General features: G+C 37.8%; 1 protein-coding gene across 7 annotated transcripts in view; it reads left to right on the forward strand.

The window, feature by feature from the left end:
* The window catches only part of CACNB2 (calcium voltage-gated channel auxiliary subunit beta 2), a 425,950-nt gene that overhangs the window by 212,770 nt on the left and 192,305 nt on the right, over positions 1–20,875 (forward strand). Inside the window, exon 1 of one of the 7 annotated variants that reach the window (XM_005214154.5) lies at positions 13,358–13,622. Within the exon in view, the coding sequence (XP_005214211.1) occupies positions 13,572–13,622 (51 nt within the window). The 5' untranslated portion in view covers positions 13,358–13,571. 7 annotated transcript variants of the gene reach the window in all.

Genomic DNA, 20,875 nt, shown 5'->3' on the forward strand with positions numbered 1-20,875 from the left:
CCCGGCAATCTTGATTCCAGCTTGTGTTTCTTCCAGTCCAGCGTTTCTCATGATGTACTCTGCATATAAGTTAAATAAACAGGGTGACAATATACAGCCTTGATGAACTCCTTTTCCTATTTGGAACCAGTCTGTTGTTCCATGTCCAGTTCTAACTGTTGCTTCCTGACCTGCATACAGGTTTCTCAAGAGGCAGGTCAGGTGGTCTGGTATTCCCATCTTTTTCAGAATTTTCCACAGTTTATTGTGATCCACACAGTCAAAGGCTTTGGCATAGTCAATAAAGCAGAAATAGATGCTTTTCTGGAACTCTCTTGCTTTTTCTATGATCCAGCGGATGTTGGCAATTTGATCTCTGGTTCCTCTGCCTTTTCTAAAACCAACTTGAACATCAGGTAGTTCACGGTTCACATATTGCTGAAGCCTGGCTTGGAGAATTTTGAGCATTACTTTACTAGCGTGTGAGATGAGTGCAATTGTGCGGTAGTTTGAGCATTCTTTGGCATTGCCTTTCTTTGGGATTGGAATGAAAACTGACCTTTTCCAGTCCTGTGGCCACTGCTGAGTTTTCCAAATTTGCTGGCATATTGAGTGCAGCACTTTCACAGCATCATCTTTCAGGATTTGGAATAGCTCAACTGGAATTCCATCACCTCCACTAGCCTTGTTTGTAGTGATGCTTTCTAAGGCCCACTTGACTTCACATTCCAGGATGTCTGGCTCTAGGTCAGTGATCACACCATCGTGATTATCTGGGTCATGAAGATCTTTTTTGTACAGTTCTTCTGTGTATTCTTGCCATCTCTTCTTAATATCTTCTGCTTCTGTTAGGTCCATACCATTTCTGTCCTTTATTGAGCCCATCTTTGCATGAAACATTCCCTTGATATCTCTAATTTTCTTGAAGAGATCTCTAGTCTTTTCCATTCTGTTGTTTTCCTCTATTTCTTTGCATTGATCGCTGAAGAAGGCTTTCTTATCTCTTCTTGCTATTCTTTGGAACTCTGCATTCAGATGTTTATATCTTTCCTTTTCTCCTTTGCTTTTCACTTCTCCTCTTTTCACAGCTATTTGTAAGGCCTCCCCAGACAGCCATTTTGCTTTTTTGCATTTCTTTTCCATGGGAATGGTCTTGATCCCTGTCTCCTGTACAATGTCACGAACCTCATTCCATAGTTCATCAGGCACTCTATCTATCAGATCTAGGCCCTTAAATCTATATTTCTCACAGGCTAACCACTATTATACTTGAAAATTCTTAAGTCATACTTACGTGGTTGGTCTACACATAATGCTTAAGGAGTTCTGCTAACTAGGTCTCAAAACATATCAAAGACTGGGACTTTTTTAAGAAACAGCTCATTCTGCCACCCTAATTTAAACGGAGTGTATATCCTGAAAAAAAAACCACCCTCTAATCTGAAAAGATATTTGCACTCCAATATTCACTGCAACATTATTTACAATAGCTAAGACATGGAAACAATTCAAGTGCCCATCAACAGATGAATGGCTTATGAAGATGTGGTGTGTGTGTTTGTGGGTGTGTGTATTGTTCTTTAGTCACTCAGTCATGTCTAACTCTTTTGTGACCCTATGGACTGTAGCCTGCCAGGCTCCTCTGTCCATGGGATTTTCCAGGCAAGAATACTGGAGTGGGCTCCATTTCCTTCTCCAGGGGATCTTCCCAACCCAGGGATTTAACCCATGTCTCCTGCATTGCAGACTGATTTTTTTATCACTGAGTCACTGGGGAAGCCATATAAATATATATTATTTATAAATATGTAAATCATAAGAAAAAAATGAAATAATGCCATTTGTAGCAACATGGGCGGACCTAGAGAATATTATACTTAGTGAAGTAAGTCAGGCAAAGTTAGACAAGCACAATATTTTATCACTTACATGTGGAATCTAAAAAATAATACAGATGGATCTATAGTCAAAACAGAAACAGACTCACAAACATAGAAAACAAACTTATGGTTACCAAAAGGGGGGGAAGGAGGGACAAATAGAGAGTATGGGATTAACAGCTATAAACTGCTATACGTAAAATAGATAAGCAACAAGGTTTTACTATAGAACACAGGGAGTTATATTCAGTACCTTGTAATAATCTATGATGGAATATAATCAGAAAAAAATTAACTGAATCACTATGTTGTATACCTGAAACTAACACAGTATTGTCAGTCAACTATAATTAAAAAAAAAAAGGCCAGTCTGTATTAGTATTTCACACTAAGACATTTATCCTCAAGAGACTCCTTACATTGAAGTAGACCAAGATCTGGGGTACAATGAAATGAATTCTCTATTATTTGGAGTTAGGCAAGCTGCAGGGCTCTGACCTGCATGTACAAACCAGACCCTAGGCTGGAGATTTGTGGTATATGATCTCATTTGATATTTAGAATAAAGAAATATAAAATTTTTCACATCTCCCCAACACTTATTTTTACAGTATCTCTAGTTTTTCATTTGATACTCAGAGGACAGTTTTGACTTCACAGACTTTCTGAGGTATAGTCTCAGGGTCCTCAGATGCCACTTTGAGAACCACTGACTGGAAGAATGTGCATCTTGAAAGCAGTCAAGACTCCTAATCCACACATAGAAATGTTTTCCAGTTTTCACTTGTGGTAGATCGCTGTGCTTTTTCATTCGCTTGTAAGGATTTTATTTTTGTGTTTGCTTGCCTTTCTGATCTTTTCTTCACTCAGCTGTGGTCTAGGATACGTTCAGATTAAATGTGTGTATTCTGAGCCATTTAGAAATAAATACTGTTGATATGGATACACAACCATGTTACTAAAGAGAATGATAAACACTCAGGAGAAAGAAAAGTTTGCCCAAATAAAGTCCAAAGCAGTTGTTCATCACATTTTAAAACATGAAGGTTTCTGCTTGTAATACATCCCAGAGTTCCACAAACAAAACAAATAGTCTCAAGTTTTTCTTTTCAAAAAAAGCAAATAATTAATCTTGCCTATCATGTTTTTTAAACGTGATTGGAATATATTTTTTTCTTGGAGATGGTTCTCCTAAGTCATCTCTTACTATAAAAATAATGGAGTGGGGGAAATATAAGTTTTAAAAATATATGTTTGTAGTCAAAATCAGGGAGTAAACAATTACATTTTTGTGATTCACATGAATTTACGTCCAGAAGGTAGGATTAGTTTCTCTACTTCACTGGAGAACTAGTAAAATGAAATCACGTGGTAAGAACTATTCATTTAAGTTCTTAATCTTATTTTAGCAGTCTTATCATTCATTTAAGTATAGTTGATTTACAGTGTTGTGTTAATTTCAGCTGTACATCAAAGTGACTCAGTTATACACATATATACGTTCTTTTTCCTATATATTTTTTGTAGTACCTTTATCCTGAATTCATTGTTTACTCCAGATATGTTTTGTGTATTTTATTGTACTGAATTCATAAATTTGTGCTTTTAAAATGTAGAGGTTCATAGAGAGTAGAGTGGTAGTTGCCAGGGGCTGAGGGATGGGATAATAGGATGAAAGGGTACAAATTTTCAGCTCTAAGATGAATATGATCTAGATTCTAATGTAATCATGGTGACTATAGTTGAAAACACTGTAATGTATAATTGAAATTTCTTCAGCGAGTAGGACATAAATGTTCTCATGCCCTTCCAAAAAAAAGAGGTAAATATGAGAGATAATAATCAATCAACTTGGAGGAAATCCTTTCACAATGTATTGAATGGTGTATATCTTGGCTCTTATGAATAGCGCTGCATTGAACATCTATGTGCAGCCTAAGTCTCCATCAATAGATGAATGGATCAAGAAGATATGGGTGTATGTACAATGAATAGTGCTCTGCCATAAGAAATAAAATCTTGCCATGTGTGACATGATGGCTGGATAAATTAGAAGATACTATACTAAGTGAAATAAGTCAGGCAGAGGAAAATAAATACTGTATGATGGCATTGCTATGTGAGATCTGAAAAACAAAACAAAACCAGACTAAATACAGAGAGCAAACCAGTGGTTATCAGGGGGTGGGAATAGGGGCTGGGGAAATAGATGAAGGGAATTAATAAGTACAAATCTCCAATTATGAGTAGGCCACGAGGATGTAAAATACACCATGAGGAATATGGTCAGTAAGATTATAATAACTTTATATGGGGACAGATAGTTACTAGACTTATTGTGGTGGTCACCATTTCATAATATATAAATGTCAAATCACTATATAGAATACCTTAAAATAACATAATATTGCATGTTGACTATATTTCAATTAAAAAGTATGTGTATGCCAAATCACCAAGATGTACAATATGAATATCTTACAATTTTACACATCAATTATATATAGTAAAACTGGAATTTTAAAAGAATTCCAGGTTCTTTTTAATGATAACATAAAAAAGTCATTAAAATAACATTATTTAATACTTAAAATGTTTGACAGGCTCCATATGGGTATATATTATATAATCAAATGCAAATGTAATTAGATATCAGGTATACTCCTTTCAGGATTCACTGTGGCAACAGCTTTGTTGTTGTTCAGTCAGCATTGTCCGACTCTTTGCAACCCCATGGACTGCAGCACACCAGGCTTCCCTGTCATTTACCCATCTCCCGGAGCTTGCTCAAACTCATGTCCATTGAGTCAGTGATGCCATCCAACCATCTCATCCTCTGTCGTCCCCTTCTCCTCCTGCCCTCAATCTTTCCCAGCAACAGGGTCTTTTCTAATGAGTCAGCTCATTGCATCAGGTGGCCAAAGTATTGGAGCTTCAGCATCAGTTCTTCCAATGAATATTCAGGGTTGATTTCCTTTAGGATTGACTGGTTTCATCTCCTTGCAGACCAAGGGACTCTCAAGAATCTTCACCAACACCACAGTTGAAAAGCATCAATTCTTCAACCCTCAGCCTTCTTTAGGGTGCAACTCTCACATCCATACATGACTACTGAAAATGGCAACGGCTTTAGTTTAAATAAAAACTAGATGAAAATTAAATTAACCAATCAAATACTAGTTATTCCAACTAATTTTTTTATCCTATTGTGAATGCCCTAGAGATTATCATTAGCAGCTCTGAGAGTATTACATAAAGACTTTTTCATTGAACATGATTACTAAAATAATAGTTTTAGAATTGTTAACAGTGGGACAAAGTGATTAACCTCTAATTTGAGTGACTAGTTGAAAAACCTCTTTTTGCATTGAAAGACTCTGACTTCTTGCACAAGTCACCTAACCAGTCAGTTCATGGCAGCAGAGTGGAAACCCAGTTCTCCTGACTCTGAGTCTAGTGTACTCTTCATTTTCCTGACTGTAAATCCAGGTTTTACTGGACTGTGGACCGGGTGGTGACTCTAACAACATTAAGAGAGCGTGTTCATGGTGGGGACATTAAAGCTGAAACTAGCGTGGTTGATGAGCTATAAATTCTACCCTTATCCCAGTGCGAAGGCCAACATGGTGTAAAAATCATTGTATAAGATGCCCTCAACTATTGCAATTACTCTAAAGAAAATCAAATAAGGTAAAGTGATAGTTAGCAGTTGCAACTCAGTCCCAGAGGTTGGAGGCTTCTTCAAAGAGAGGAGTTTCGAAGTGAGACTTGAGTGATGTAAGACGGAGGCAGCCAGGCTCATGTCAACAGGGAAAGCTTTCTGAGCAGCTGCAGAGCAAGTACAGAGCCCTGACACAGGCACGTGCTTGGCGTGGTCTGTGGATAGAAGGAAGGCCAGGGTGGCAGCACTGTGGCAGGGAAAGGGCAGAGTGAGGGGCCCTGAGGACAGGGATGTGGCCAGAAGCCCATTCTCACCAAGCCATGAACACTATGGTTTTATCAGTTGAAATGAGAAGCTACTAGGAGATTTTTAAGCAGCAGAGGGAGAGAAGCAAATCCATGCTTTAAAAAAAGGAGACCACTTTGGCTTCTCTCTGGGGATCAGACAGCAACCCTGCCATGAATCAGGGATTCTAGCTAAGGAAGTCAAGAGACAGGTAATGAAGATTGGCTGCCAGGGTGGACAGGACTCGCTTATGAGTTTTTGGTCTGGATCACAGGAGGGGCTCCAGGTTCTTTTCATCCTAATGTGCGAGACTGCCCATGTAGGGGAAGAATCAGTAGTTCTTTTAGAAGCACGTAAGACTCTTGAAAAGACTCATCAACATGGGGAGGTGTCTAGTTGGCATCAATCCAAGAGCCTGGAACTCAGAGGCTTGAATGTTTTGGACCACACCTCACAGAAACTGAAAGAAGGGGTTCCAGGAGTGGGAAGTAATCGTTCCTTTAACACAGGTGAGAAGTAGAAATTTCAGGGGGAAAATCCATAAGATAGCAAGACAAAGAAAGGCTGGGGAAAGAGGATTGGGAAATGAGACCAGAGCGGGTATCTCAAAACAGTAGGGAAGAAAACCAACATGTAATGTAACCTTCCTAATCCCCCAGGACGCACCTCACAGCAAATAATACAAAGACAGTTGTATTGAAGGGAAATATTGAAACATTAAATATAATACATTGACTTACATAGATCCATTCAACTACGATAGCCATTTTTCTTTTTTCCCTGTTTAATTTCTTTTAATTTTTATATATTTTAAAGGCTAATTTCCATTTGCAATTGTTATAAAATATTGGCTGTGTTCCTCATGTTGTACAATTCATCTTTGAGCCTGTCTTACACCCAATAGTCTGTACCTCCAGCTCCCTCATCCCTGTAATGCCCCACCACTGGTAACCACTTTTTTTTTTTTTTCCCTCTATCTCTCAGTCTGCTTCTTTTGTGTTGTATCGCTATTTTTTTTTATTTTTTGTATTCCACACATAAGTGAGATCATATAGTATTTGTCTTTTGCTGTCTCACTTCACTTAGCGTAACACCCTCCAAGTCCATCTGTGTTACTGCACATGGCATTATTTCATCCTTTTTAATAGCTGAGTAATATTCCATTCTATATACATATCACATCTTCTTTATCCATTCCCCTGTTGATATGTACTTATGTTGCTTCCATGTCTTGGCTATCGTAAATAATGCCAGCAGCTTTTCTTTCATCTTTAACCATGGGAAGACATTTAATGAAATGGAAAGAGAGTTTTACAATATTAAATGCAGATTGCAAGTACCAAAAAATTACAAACTACATCTTTTCAAGGTCAAATTTACAATGGAACACACCTATGAGGGTATAAAGAGGTCAGAGGGTGTAAAGAGATCAGAGGGCCCTCAAAACATCCTCTTCCCTTCCATTATTCCTAGAATTGTTCAAAGTGGCAGCTTTGACTTAAAGTTACTGGGGCTTCTCATTAATAACAATACTCAAAGATATTTTCAAGTATATCTTATCTAGTCACAAGGCAAACAGGAAGATGGGTGCTGCAGGAGAGAGTCCCTTTCAGTTTTTGTAGTCAGTTGGTTGTCATATGTTTGAAATTAACACATCTCTGTGGTGGATTCATTTTGATATTTGGCAAAACTAATACAATTTTGTAAAGTTTAAAAAAAAAAAAAAAAAAGAAATTAACACATCTCTAAAAGGAAGTTGTTTAGCCAATGTAAATTCTTAACTAGTGATAAAGTCTACGATATGGAAAAAGACAGCTATTTTATCAAAGAGAAAAAAAGGGTGAGAAGCCAGGTGAGTTCTCACTGCTAAATCTTTTATGAAATAAAAAGAGAGGACCTTTATTTGAGTGGCTCTGATTTAAATGAAGATTTTCCTTTCATTGGCATTTATATGAATTGGGACTTAGAAGAATAAAATCTGAAAAAGGAAATTCAGTAGTACCACTATTTGGGTTAAATAGTATAGTTTTGGAACAAAATTGCTTTCCTCTTGCTTACCTTCTTCTCTGTCAGTAACCAATAGCTCTGTTAGAATTGTCCCATGAAGTAAAATAAATAAATAAAATTTATTGGTAACACAACTATATTCCAATAAATATTTTTAAAAACTCATTAGTAGCAACTTAGACGGAAGGAAAACTCAGTTGTGGATGTGATTTTTCTTGTTTTTGTTTTTCAGTTTTTGTTTACTATGACATTTGGAATTGTTTCCTATTTTTACTTCTTGAGAAAACCATGTGTTTGGCTGTTATTTACAAAAAACACATGTGAGGCTTAGAGTATCCACACATGTTAGAGATTTGTTTTGCTATTATGATTCACTGTCTGGTTAATGCATGCCATAATTATCCATATTTGTACACATATCATGGCCTTTTGTAATCAAAGACAATGCTATTGAAGGCATAAACTCTAAACTGGGGTGTGATCAAGGGAATTTTTTTTTTTCACAATCCTTGCTGGTTAGGTAAACAGTCTGGACTTTGAAGTCTGGAGTGGCCATTTGAAATATGTGACCTCTAGAATTCTGGGTTGTTTTTTTTTTTGTCTCCTGGCAACAAAACATATTTATCCTTTTGCCACTACCTCCTCATCCAGAAAGGTCTGCTGCTGTTTTAAAGTTTAAAACAACACATGGGAAAGTTGTCTCAGAAAGAGGATTTGGTGCAACCGAAGCCATCCTCCAAGGCTTTTCTGTTTACCTAGACAGGCAGTAACAATTGGGAATACAAATACAGCAATAAAAAGAACCCTTCTCTTGGCAGATTAGCAAGTGTGCCTCTTTGGTTATAAAAATAGCACTCAAGGAGTTCTCTGGTTAAAATGTCATTTTCATTAAGCTTTTTTCACAGTGTAGCAAAGACTTGGAGGTCAAGTTGGGGGTGCAGTGGAAGGAGACTGGAAGGCACAGTGTTAGAGGTATGCGTGCCAGTTAGGACTGCAGAAACTTCAGGGCCTTCCATCTGAAATCTGACACCAAGCAACTTCAGTCATCTCTGGGGGCTCCTCTCATAGAGAATCATAGAATAACCAGGCACTTGGCTGAGCTCCCAGGGGCTGTTCTAGAGCTGCCGCACGCACAGCGGTCTCTTCTCCAGTCCCTTCCCCTACCCCATTTAGGCAACCTGATAGAACGAATGGAATCTCACATCATGTCTTGGGTTATAATTTAAAGTCCTTCCCATCCATGGCATTGATGCAGAGGGCACCTTCACGTTACCCAAACTCAGCACGATTGCCACACTGAGCTGGATAAATCTTTGTTGTTGGGGGTGACCCGGGCATTGTCACATCCTTGGCTTCCATCCATACCACCCCCTATGTGGCAATAAAAAATGTTTCTTAGTCATTGCTAAATGTCCCCTGAGGGGTGAAATCACTCCCAGTTGAGAACCATTGACTTATAGCAAGAAAAACGAATATTTATTTTGCATTTCTGATTATGTCAGATACAGACTCAATGTTTTATGTAATCCTGAACATTATCTTTGAAAAGGAATCTAACCTCCTTTTCAAAGATTGGGAACCTGAGGGGTGGCAAGGATGGTGTGGTGGTGGTGTTTTTATTTTTTTATTGTTTGGTTCCTTTTATATTTTCCAGTACCCAACAATGAAAATGCATTATAACCAAAGAAATTCTCAGTGACTCCTGTTAATTTTTGCCTTAATTATCCCCAGGCCTGTTTTTTCATTCTCAATAGTCTGTCGTTGCTGCTTGAACTTCTTCCCTAATCTCTCTTCCTCATCTTCTTTCTTCATCGTCTTCCCAGAGATTACAAGAAAATACCCCTTAATCCCATTTTGAAAGCAAGAAAAAGAAATCCGAGTTAGTGTGTGAAAAGAATGCTATAAGAAAATACTGCTGCTTAGCATTAGAAAGTTTATCAGTGCTTAGAAAGACTTTGAAATCCTTGTATGCCTCATTCAGAATTTCCATACCTTACCTTCCTCTTATTCAAACGCCACTTGTCTTTTGCTTGCCTGGCATCAGTATTCATTAAATATTTTTCCATTGTGGTGGCATTTTAGTGGCACGATATACTAATATGGGGCCAGATTTGGAAAGCAAGCCATCGTGTTTGCCACTGTCAGAAAATAAACTGTTTCAAATTGAAAACTGGTGTCCAAGTATAATTTCCAAAAAATTTTATTTTTTTTAATTTTATTTTATTTTTAAACTTTACATAATTGTATTAGTTTTGCCAAATATCAAAATGAATCCGCGACAGGTATACATGTGTTCCCCATCCTGAACCCTCCTCCCTCCTCCCTCCCCATACCATCCCACTGGGTCGTCCCAGTGCACTAGCCCCAAGCATCCAGTATCGTGCATTGAACCTGGACTGGCATCAAAAAATTTTAGATTGTTTCTCGCAAACAAATAGAGAATGAATATGAGCTGACGGTGTTTTTGACATTCATTGAGGGAACCAGCAGGATAGTAAAGTCCATTTAAAGGGTTATGGGAGAGACAGGGTACTTACAGCTATTGAAAGAAAGAATACTGGGCTAAGATTGTTAAATTAGATACAAAACTGGTTAATCCTGTGCAGGGCAAAGAAATAAAAATTCGAGGTGTTTATCTTTTATGCAGAAATCATTAGCAGTAGACAAATTCACTTCTGGACAAGTTCATTTGCATTTCTGTCAGTTTCCTACATGTTAATATCTGCCCTCACAGAGACATAAAATATCCCAATCCATAGTAACTACTCAAGTTTCTAATTTCCCTAGAAAGTTAGATAATCCTTGGTTGACTGTTAAATACTTAAAACTTTTTTTTAAGGTTGGAAAAGTAATAAAAACCTATTGTAGAAAGTTTTAAAACTACTAAATTTTTTAAAGAGGAGAGAAAATAACCATGCTCAAAACCACTACCCAGATGCAGCCACTATAAATAGAATTCATATGTTGCCTTACAACTTTTTTTTTTAATTTTGGCTGCGCTGAGTCTTCATTGCCGTGGGTGAGTTCTCTAGTTGTGGCATTCCAGCTTAGTTGCCCCACAGCATGTGGGATTTTAGTTCTCTGACCAGGAATAGAACCCAAGTCCCCTGCATTGGAAGAAGGATTCTTAACCACTGGACCAATGGGGAAGTCCCCCCCTTTCAACATTTTTCCTAAATATTTTTAACAGTGGAGTAATTAATGTGAAAAAAATATCAGGCTATTTTTTATCTTTTCCTTACTAGCAAAGATCATATCCTATCCTATCTATGATTTTAACATCTCTATAATAATCTGGCCCTTGTTGTATCATGATTCTTTTCACTCTTTTTCCTAATTCATTTCTTTATTATGAACTTTTTCAGAATACAAAATAACGCAGACAGCAATATAATGACCAGTGGTGCAGATCCAACCTAGTTTAAGAGAGAAAATATCACTCATAGAGCTGCCCCTGCCCCCATCAGCCCTCCAAATGTCCCCCTGTCCAGATGGAACCACTCTTCTGGGTTTGGTACTTATTTTCATATTTATCTTTATATTTGTGGCTTATCCATAAAGTATTAGGTTGGCCAAAAAGTTCACTTGGGTTTTTTGGTAACATCTTATAGAAAAACCCAAGTGAGTTTTTTGGCCAACCCAATTAATGGTATTTTTGCACATTTTCAAACCCTGTACAAATCACATCACAGGTTCTTAAGGTATTAAGGTCCTGCAACTTGCTCTTTTCTCTCCGCCTTATGTTTGTGGAGAGTGATCTGTGTACTTAGAATTCAGTCACTTTTAGTGCTGAATACCATCTACAACTGTGTTAACCCACTTTCCTCTTGAGACACACTGAGGTTGGTTTCCACTTTTTACTATAACCCTTGTGTTGCTAGGGACATTCTGGACCTACGTCTCCCTGTGTACTTGTGTGAGCGTTTCTCTGGGTGCATATTGAGGAATGGAGTGCCCATTAGTGGGCCTGCACATCTACCTCCTATGACATTCTACGAAGTCTTTTGCATGACTATACCAATTTATACTCACACCAACAATGCATAAAAGTCTGGTGGCTCTGCATCAGGGATTGGCAAAACTCTGTGAAGGACTGAATAGGAAAGCTTTTTAAAAAATTAATGTATTTGGTTGTGCCAGTCTTAGTTGCAACATGCAAGTTCTTAGTGGCAGCATGTGGGATCTAGCTCCCTAACCAGGGATCAAACCCATATGCTCTACATTGGGAGCATGGAGTCTTAGCCACTGGACTATCAGGAAGTCCCCTTAGTAGGAGAGCTTTAAGCCTTGATAAGCTACATGATCTGTGTCACAGCTACTCAACTCTGCTGTTGTCACACAAAATCAGCCATGGAGAGTTCAGAAGTGAAAGCCTGACCGTGTTCTAATAAACGTTACCCAAGGACACTGGAATTTGAACTTCGTATCATTTTCATGTGTTCCCAAGTACAATTCTTCTTTTGATTTTCTTGAACCATTTAAAAATATAAAACACAGTCTTAGCATGTGGGTTATGCAAAACAGACAGCTGGATAGATTTGGAACCCAGTCATAATTTGCCAATCACTGCTTGACATCCTGTCCAAGATCTGGAATTTTAAGATGTTAAATGTTTCCACTCTACTGAGTTTGAAATGATAAATTGTGAATTTAATTTGTACTCCTGATTAGTAGTGAAGTCAAGCATTTTATCGTGTTTATTAGCCATTAGGATTTTCTCTCAATGATTTATCTCTTCACGGTTTTTTTTTCCCCATATTTTTTAAGATTGCAGGTATTTTATTTATTGACTTATAGGAGTTCTTTCTATTTTCTGGCTGGTAATCCTTTGTTGCACGCTTTGTAAATGTTCTCACTGTATTGTGGTTACGATTTCACTTTTGAAGGAAATCTTTTGATGAAAAGTTTTCAGATTGAAACTGAATGTATCCAAGTGATACTTACTTGACTGTGAAAAAAAAATTATATTTTTCATATACATTAAGAATGTGAAAGGTAACCACAAAAGGAAGATACCAGGAGTTCCCTGGCGGTCCAGTAGTTAAGACTTGGTCTTCCAATGCAGGGGATGAGGGTTTGACCCCTGGTCTGGGAACTAAGATCCCACATGCCTCATGGCCAAAAAACCAGAAGATAAACAATGGAAGCAGTGGTGTAACAAATTCAATAGACTTTAAAAATGGTCCACGTTAAAAAAAAAAAAAAAATCAAAAGGAAGATACCACTTTCTGAGGTGGGAAGAGAGGAAATATTTCTCCACTGGGCGGAAGTAGAATGTTCCTTTTACTCCAGACTCTCTTCAGTTCCACTCATTTCCTTGAAGGGAAACAGTTCTGCAACCTGTAGTTCTCTAGTGAAGACAGTGTCTAAGTGCCGATTCGAACAGGGCTGCCTGAAGGCATGCGTCTGATCTTCATGAAACATGACTTGGCTTTCACAAGTTTGCAGGCTTCTCAATTCCAAGCCAGCTGACGTCTTTCAGAGGAGAAAAAGGCCCTCCCACTTGCGTTAGTTAATTGACTCTGATGGACTCCTCTGGCCGCCTAAGTGGTTCTGGAACAGAGAGCACTGTTGTAATCTGAGGAACTTTCGAAAGTCACCCTGGCCAAGACAGCACACCCCGCAAGCCAGCGAGGAAAAAGGAAAGCTGTTGCAATGCTGGTCAGCAAAACAAGACTTGGCTGCCCGGAGCTTTGTTACTGAGTTCTTGCTCCTGTGAAGGCCTCTGGAGAGCTGGGCCCACTTGGAGCTGGGCTGCTATGTTTGACAGACGCCTCATGTCTCCTCAAACTAAGTGCCTTCTTCCTGGGGTAAGCTTGCGGGCAGGGAGGCAGGCCAGATGCACGGTGTGGTTGCAGGAAAACAGGGATGTACCGCCTTGTAAAGGAGCTCAAGCAAAAATCACTCGGTGGCTTTGCTTTTCCAAAGCTTTTCTTATCTAGCCAGAAATGTTGGCATTCACAGGGTGACTACCTCAGTGTCCATGGAGTGGAAGCCAGTAAGACTGGAATTTGGTTGTAAAAAGTGTATCTTAGTGAGATCGATTTAGTAGCCGGGGAGAGAGAGAGAGAGGGAGGCGGAGAAATTTGGTGGAAAATGAAAATGCTTTTTCCAGCTGTAGGCAGTCACTTGTCACTTCAGGGACAGCCCAGCCACTGAGCTGCTTCTGAGGCTTTTCTGTGTAAATCAGAATAATGTGACATCCTATGTGGTTGCAATTTAAGATTTGATTGCCGTTTGTCACATTAAAAGATTTTTTTTTATATTTAATGAAGTTCAAAAATGAGAGTCTAATGTTTGAAATATTTAAGCAGAGAGCTTTACCTCACAAGGATGTGGTATTTGGGTCTTTGGATTTAGTTTAGAACCTTTAAAGTAAAGAGCATATTATACTAGTCCCCTTCCTGGGAAGGCTTTGGGAAAATAAGTAAATAATTCTAGAACCCAAATGTGAATTGTATCATGTAAAATTCATCAGGTTAGAGATATCTGTGCAATAGGTCATGAAAATATCATTATAGAATCAATGAAGTAGAGCTTGTCAAAAAATTCTTTCTAGGTTGCCGCTTTTGTTTCTAATTGTGCCAACCTGTGCTATATTTAATTTCACAGAGGGAAAAAAAAAAATACTTGCAAAGAAATACCTGTAGTTTGGAAATCATTTGTTTTGGGTTGGAACATACAGAAGTGTAGCACAGGCACTAAGATGCTTTGCTTAACCTACTGGATTTCAGTGATCTTTTATTATGCTTCATTTTATTTTTTTTAAATTTATTTTAGTGACATATAGCTGATTCACAGTGTTGTGTTAATTTCTGCTTTAGACCCAAGCCAGTTTTTAATATATATATATACACACATACATATATACATACACACACACACAGTTTTTGTGTGTATATATATATAAACACACATTCTTTTTCATATGCTTTTTCCATTATGGTTTATCACAGGATGCTGAATATAGTTCCCTCTGCTGTACAGTACGACCTTGTTGTTTATCCATTATATACATATATGTATATATAAAATGCATTTCACTTGAAATTTTCCAGAGACACAGTTTTCCTTGCTTGTGCTGGCTCTCGTTAGACTTTGTACACTTGAGTTATATTTCTTAGGCTCTGACATGGCTGGCAGTGTATACACTAATTATAAAGGATTTCTAGGTGTTGGATACTTCACATGTTTTTTAGTTTTTCAAGTGCCACCCATTTTAATTCAGATTGTTCAATACCTGTTTGTTTTGAAAGACATCTGGAATCATCATTTTCCATAAACTTGCCTGCTTTTTAAGAACATCATCAGACACTCAAAGCTGCTAAAGTAGTAGTTTCTGCCGAGGAATTCTGTTATAAATTCAAAAAATTATAATTATAACCCAAATTGCCAAGCATCAAAACTGCCAAATCTATTCCACTGATCATTTGGAATATTTTCATCCATGAAATTGGGTGAAAAAAAATATTATAGTTCTAAAAGTTGGAATGTCAGTCTATGTGATGCTAGAATAATTACTTGAATAATTTATCTGTTAGTTAATCTTATCTCTTTCTTGAAGTCTTATGGAGAATCTGTACAAGCATGTTTACCCTTTTAAGATGCTTCCTCTCTCCCAAACCTAGAGTTTTATTTCCTAATGCCTAGTCACTCCTCATTTTAACTAACACTTGTGTTTGAATAGGGCTGATAAATACATGGATTTTTGTTTTAATGGTTATAGATTAAAAATAAATCTTTACCAAGACTTTAGAGGATTAAGAGGTATTAACTTCCAATTATAAAATAAATAAGTCACAGATAAAATAGCACAGGGAATTTAGTCAATATTTTATAATAACTTTGTATGATGTGTAATATATAAATATATTGAATCACTGTGTTGTACACTTGAAATTAGTATAGTATTTTAAGTTAACTGTACTTGAATAAGATCTTCCCAGGTGGCTCAGCAGTAAAGAATCTGCCTACCAAAGCAGGAGACGCGGATTTGATCCCTGGGTCAGTAGGATCCCCTGGAGAAGGAAATGGCAACCCACTCCATTATTCTTGCCTCGGAAATCCCATGGACAGAGGAGCCTGGTGGGCTACAGTCCATGGGGTCGCAAAGAGTCGGACATGACTTAGCGACTAAACAAAACTTGAATAAATAAAGACTTTATTCTGTTCCCATTTAACACTTTCATCTAGTCATTCCCAAAGTTCCCCAATGACAGAAACTTTTCTTTCAATTCATACAATAAAATAAATGGGAGAGGACTTTTAAACATATATATATATGTATATGTATTATAGAATAATTTTTTAGGATGTTGAATAAGCTCTGTGGCCTTTATTTTTGTTCTAATCAAGTATGATTTCAGTTTTTATATCACTTGTACATTCTGAAGTTACTGCAAACCGTAAATGCATAAAAAAGCACATTTGGAAATTATACATTTAATACTCACCTTGCATTAAAATAAAATGAGTAAACCAATGCAGTTTGGTAGAAGTAATTACTTTTTCATTGCCAAGGGCAAAAAAATATGCCTCTGACTAGTATTAAGTATACTTCTTATCTCTTTACGAATTCTGGTATTATTGCACTGTCAGTTTCTTTAACATAATATCCTTTATGACAGCAACATGTGCCATTATTTTTAGACCAAGATAGTCGTCACTCCCTCTGTCTCCTTTCCGTCCTCCAAATAAAAATGATCTCTCAGATTTATACAGGTCTTTCCATTTATTTAGTTCTGTTACCCGTGATTTCAGCTTTATCTGACTGTGATGAAGAGCAAGTGTTTGGAACTCTGCTCAGTACTCTGTAATGACATACATGAGAAAAGAATCTAAAAAAGAGTGGGGAGATATATATATATGTATGTGTGTATGAATTATTCACTTTACTGTACACCTGAAACTAATATAACACGGTTCATCAACTCAGCTCCATTGTAACATAAAAATAAATTGGAAGGATTAAAATGAAAAAGAGCAAATGTTTGTACAGAGTGAGACCTGATTTTGGATACTACAGTATCCCCTTAATAACTCTATGATGTGGCAAGTTTTTTTTATTATCTCTGAGCCTTGGTTTCATTATCTGTAAAAAAAAAAATAGGTATAATAATATCTGCATTTCCAGATATTTGTAAGATTTTTTTTTAATCCCAGTACATATAGACTGTTTAGCATAGCACCTACCCTTATTAAGGGAATGCACATACTCACCTACATTTTCTTCAGTGGCTAATAATAAAAGACTTTAGCTCTGAGATCCCAAACTATGGTATCAGGAGAGTCAGCAAGGGCAAGTTACGAGTTGTTTCTTGTTTGCATATTAGAAGAAAGATAGAAAGATTAAAGTAAATAACAACCCTGTGAAGTGAGACTCCTAAGTGGATCCAGTACCAGGGGGCAAAGAGGCTAAGTATAAACCCTCCCAAACTATATGCATATATTTGAGTCCATGTATAATATATGTCAACATCTCCTAGCATTGGAAGATTCTCCAAGAGAAGCTCAACTTCCAAACGGTTCAATAACCAGAGCTCCTGAATGGAAATAAGCCCATGAGAATAAAAAAAATGTATTGGAGGGTAAATATTCCAAGAAGTCTCATAATTTTTGAAATTTTACTTTATCTTTTTATTTACCTTTATACTGTTAAGCACTTTTGATGGGGGAAAGGAGCCCTTGTATTCCCATATATTATAAAACTAACAGTGATCTAAGGGTACAGATTTCTGCACCATTTTTCAGGTATAATTTGTATTTAAATGGATGTATAATGTCAGAAAGTCTTGGAGGCTAGTATTTGTAAGGATTCTTTACAGCAGCAGCCCTCAGGGACTGCTTTCATGGAAGAGAACTTTTCCATGGACTTTGGGGGAAGAGGATACTATGGTTTGGGATTGATTCTCATAAGGAGCATGCAACCTAGCTCCATCACATGCACAGTTCGCAGTAGAGTTTGAGCTCCTATGAGAATCTAATTTTCTTGAAGAGATCTCTAGTCTTGCCCATTCCATTGTTTTCCTCTATTTCTTTGCATTGCACTGATTCATTGCACTGATCTGATAGGAGGCAGAGCTCAGGAGGTAATGTGAGTGATGGGGAGCAGCTGTAAATACAGAGGAGTTTCACTCACTTGCCCGCTGCTCATCTCCTGCCGTGTAGCCTGGTTCCTAACAGGCAAGTACCAATCCCTGGCCTGGGGTTGGGAAACCCCCTCTCCCTCAGTTTTAAGGATGAACACAAGAATATATGGTTTGTCACCTAGAGATGCCAGAATGTTTGATCGCATCTTACCTCCATAAAACAATGTGTGAAAATAAAAATTTTCTGCAATCCTAAAGAGATTTTCCACGTTACTTTTATTGTTAAAACCGAAAACCCTTGAAAGAGAGCTTTCTGTGTCAAAGTAATTAGAAGTTATTAGAATTAAAAACAGAAGAAATATTAAAGGAAGTGTGCATAGGAACACGCGAGAATCTCACTGCTTTGGGTCAAATATTTTTCTTCGGGCAAATCACATCCCATTCCTTTTCCACAGGCATACATACTTTTTAGTTGGAGCTACGGTACAGACTGCAGGATTCTGCCTTTTGCCTTCAGCTGTACTTTCTAATCATTTTTGGGGTGGGAAGCACTGCACTGGGTCCCATAAGTTTTGTCTAGTTGGAGCACATGAGTCTGTCTAGTTGCAGTGTGCAGCCTAGGGGCTTGTGAGATCTTAGCTCTCCAACCAGGGATTGAACCCATGTCCCCTGCATTGGAAGGTGGATTCTCAGCCACTGGACCACCAGGAAAGTCCCTGTAATCACTTTAATCCCATAATGATAGAGCATTGTGTGGATTTATTGATGCCTTAACTCTTCCAAATAGAGTGGTCAATTATTGTTAGTTAATTTTAGTTAATTCCATAATTTCTCTTTTATAGATAAATAAATCTGTCACACCAATTTTGAGCATATGGTTTTCAGCAAATAACTTCTCTGAGATAAATTCTCAGATGTGGAATTATTTGCACAGTGAGTGGGTTTGAATGTTCTTATGTCTCTGGCTATAATCATTCTTTTCAAAATGATTATATCAGTCGACAGTGAAAGCATAATTTTATTAATATGCTAATTTTGCCACCATACACCCCACATTAGGTGTTAATAATTGCCCTCAAATGTAAATAATGATATAGCATATCACTTTAATTTCTGTTTAGGAGATTAACTAGCAAAGGTATGTATTAATCAGAAATTTGTATATTCTTTGCATCTCTGTGTAAATTATTTTATTAGATTTCCTGTGTTTAGATTGCAGTATCAATTTTATTTGTTACATAGTAAGAGTAGCTCTGTAAAGAATAAACTGTTGGTTTTTCCCTATCCAGTCTCACCTATCAAAATATTTCCTTTCATAAAAGCTAATCGGATATTTATATTGTGAGACCCTCCTCATATCACTGAAGGATACATTAGTGCTAGGCAATAGGGTATCAATTTTTTTAGAAATTGACACTAGGCCAGTCAAAGGATTAAAACTTCATTTCAGAAAGTAGAATACAAAGCTTTTGACTTTATTCAGATATCTTATTTTGTGCAGCAGTAAAAAACTAGTATACACATAAGAAAATGACAACATCTGACTCAAGTTGTAGTTCATATGAAAAGTGTATTCTGTCTCACCTTGAGGGTCATAGATTTTGCATTTAGGACAGCAAGTCCAATAGATTGTCAAGTTGTTGATGATTTTGTTGCCTTAGAGGAAAATGCACAACATAAGAGATGTGAGTTCAGGTTTCATTTGGGGACCTTACTGAGAACTGTAGCCTGGGAGACAGCTTCTCAGTAGCTCTGAGGAAACTACTCTGAAGAGATACGGGAGAAGCTGGTTTCTATATGATTTTTGGCTTGAGGATGCAGGCAGTTAAGAATACATCTTGGTAAAAGATTACTTCTGGTCACAAAGAATGGGGATCTCCAGATGATGACTTTAGCACTTTACTCTGTATGGGAAGATGCAAGAATCTGGGTTCAATAAAATTCTTCCTGAAATATGTTGTGTGTTAGTCGATCAGTCGTGTCTGACTCTGCGACCCCGTGGACTGTAGCCCGCCAGGCTCCTCTGTTCATGGGGTTTCTCAGGCAAGGATACTGGAGTGGTTTACCATTTCCTCCTCCAGGGGAACTTGCCAACCCAGAGATCAAACCTCTGTCTATGGGATTTCCTAGGCAAGAATACTGGAGTGCGTTGTCATTTCCTCCTCCAGGGGATCTTCCTGATCCAAGGATCAAACCTGGTCTCATGCATTCAGGCAGATTCTTTACCATCTGAGCCACCAGGGAATCCCCATACATCTAACTATCTAAGGGGCCTGTTTTTCCAAAGCACAGGGGGCCTCATCCTTTTTCTCAGTGTGAGTTCTTCCCAGGGTGCACCATCAGGCAGCAGCTGCAGCAGCTAATGTCCTCCTAGAACTGGGTGGTAAGCAGAGCCCTTTGTTTTCTGTGTTTGCACATCAGGGCTGTCACGGCTCTGGACCCTGCACCCTTATGGTTTCCTGCTTGGCTCCCCCTTCCAGTGGTCATTCAGGGCCTGTCTCTCCCTCTCCCCTAGGGTTGGAGAACTGGAATTCTCTATACTCTTTCCTGGTAAGGGGCATGCCATCATCTTGACCTTAATATTATCTGATGTTCTTTGTGAACCTCACAAAGATTACTTACATGTCTTTATATTTTTCTTGAGGTATAGTTGATTTATAATGTTGTATTCATTTCTACCGTACAACAAAGAGATTCAGCTATACACGTGTATACATTGTTTTTTATATTCTTTTCCATGATGGTTTATCCCAGGATATTGAATATAGTTATATAGTTCCCTGTGCTTTGCAGTCGGGCCTTGTTGTTTATCCATTCTATGCATAAAAGCTTACGTCTGCTAACCCCAATCTCCTACTCCATCTTGACCACCTCCCTTTGGCAGCCCCGTCTGTTCTCTGTGTCTGTGAGTCTGTCTGTGTTTCACACCTAGGTTCATTTGTGTCGTATTTAAAATTCCATATATAAGTGATATC

Source organism: Bos taurus, chromosome 13 (assembly GCF_002263795.3).
Source record: "Bos taurus isolate L1 Dominette 01449 registration number 42190680 breed Hereford chromosome 13, ARS-UCD2.0, whole genome shotgun sequence".
NCBI lineage: Eukaryota > Metazoa > Chordata > Mammalia > Artiodactyla > Bovidae > Bos > Bos taurus.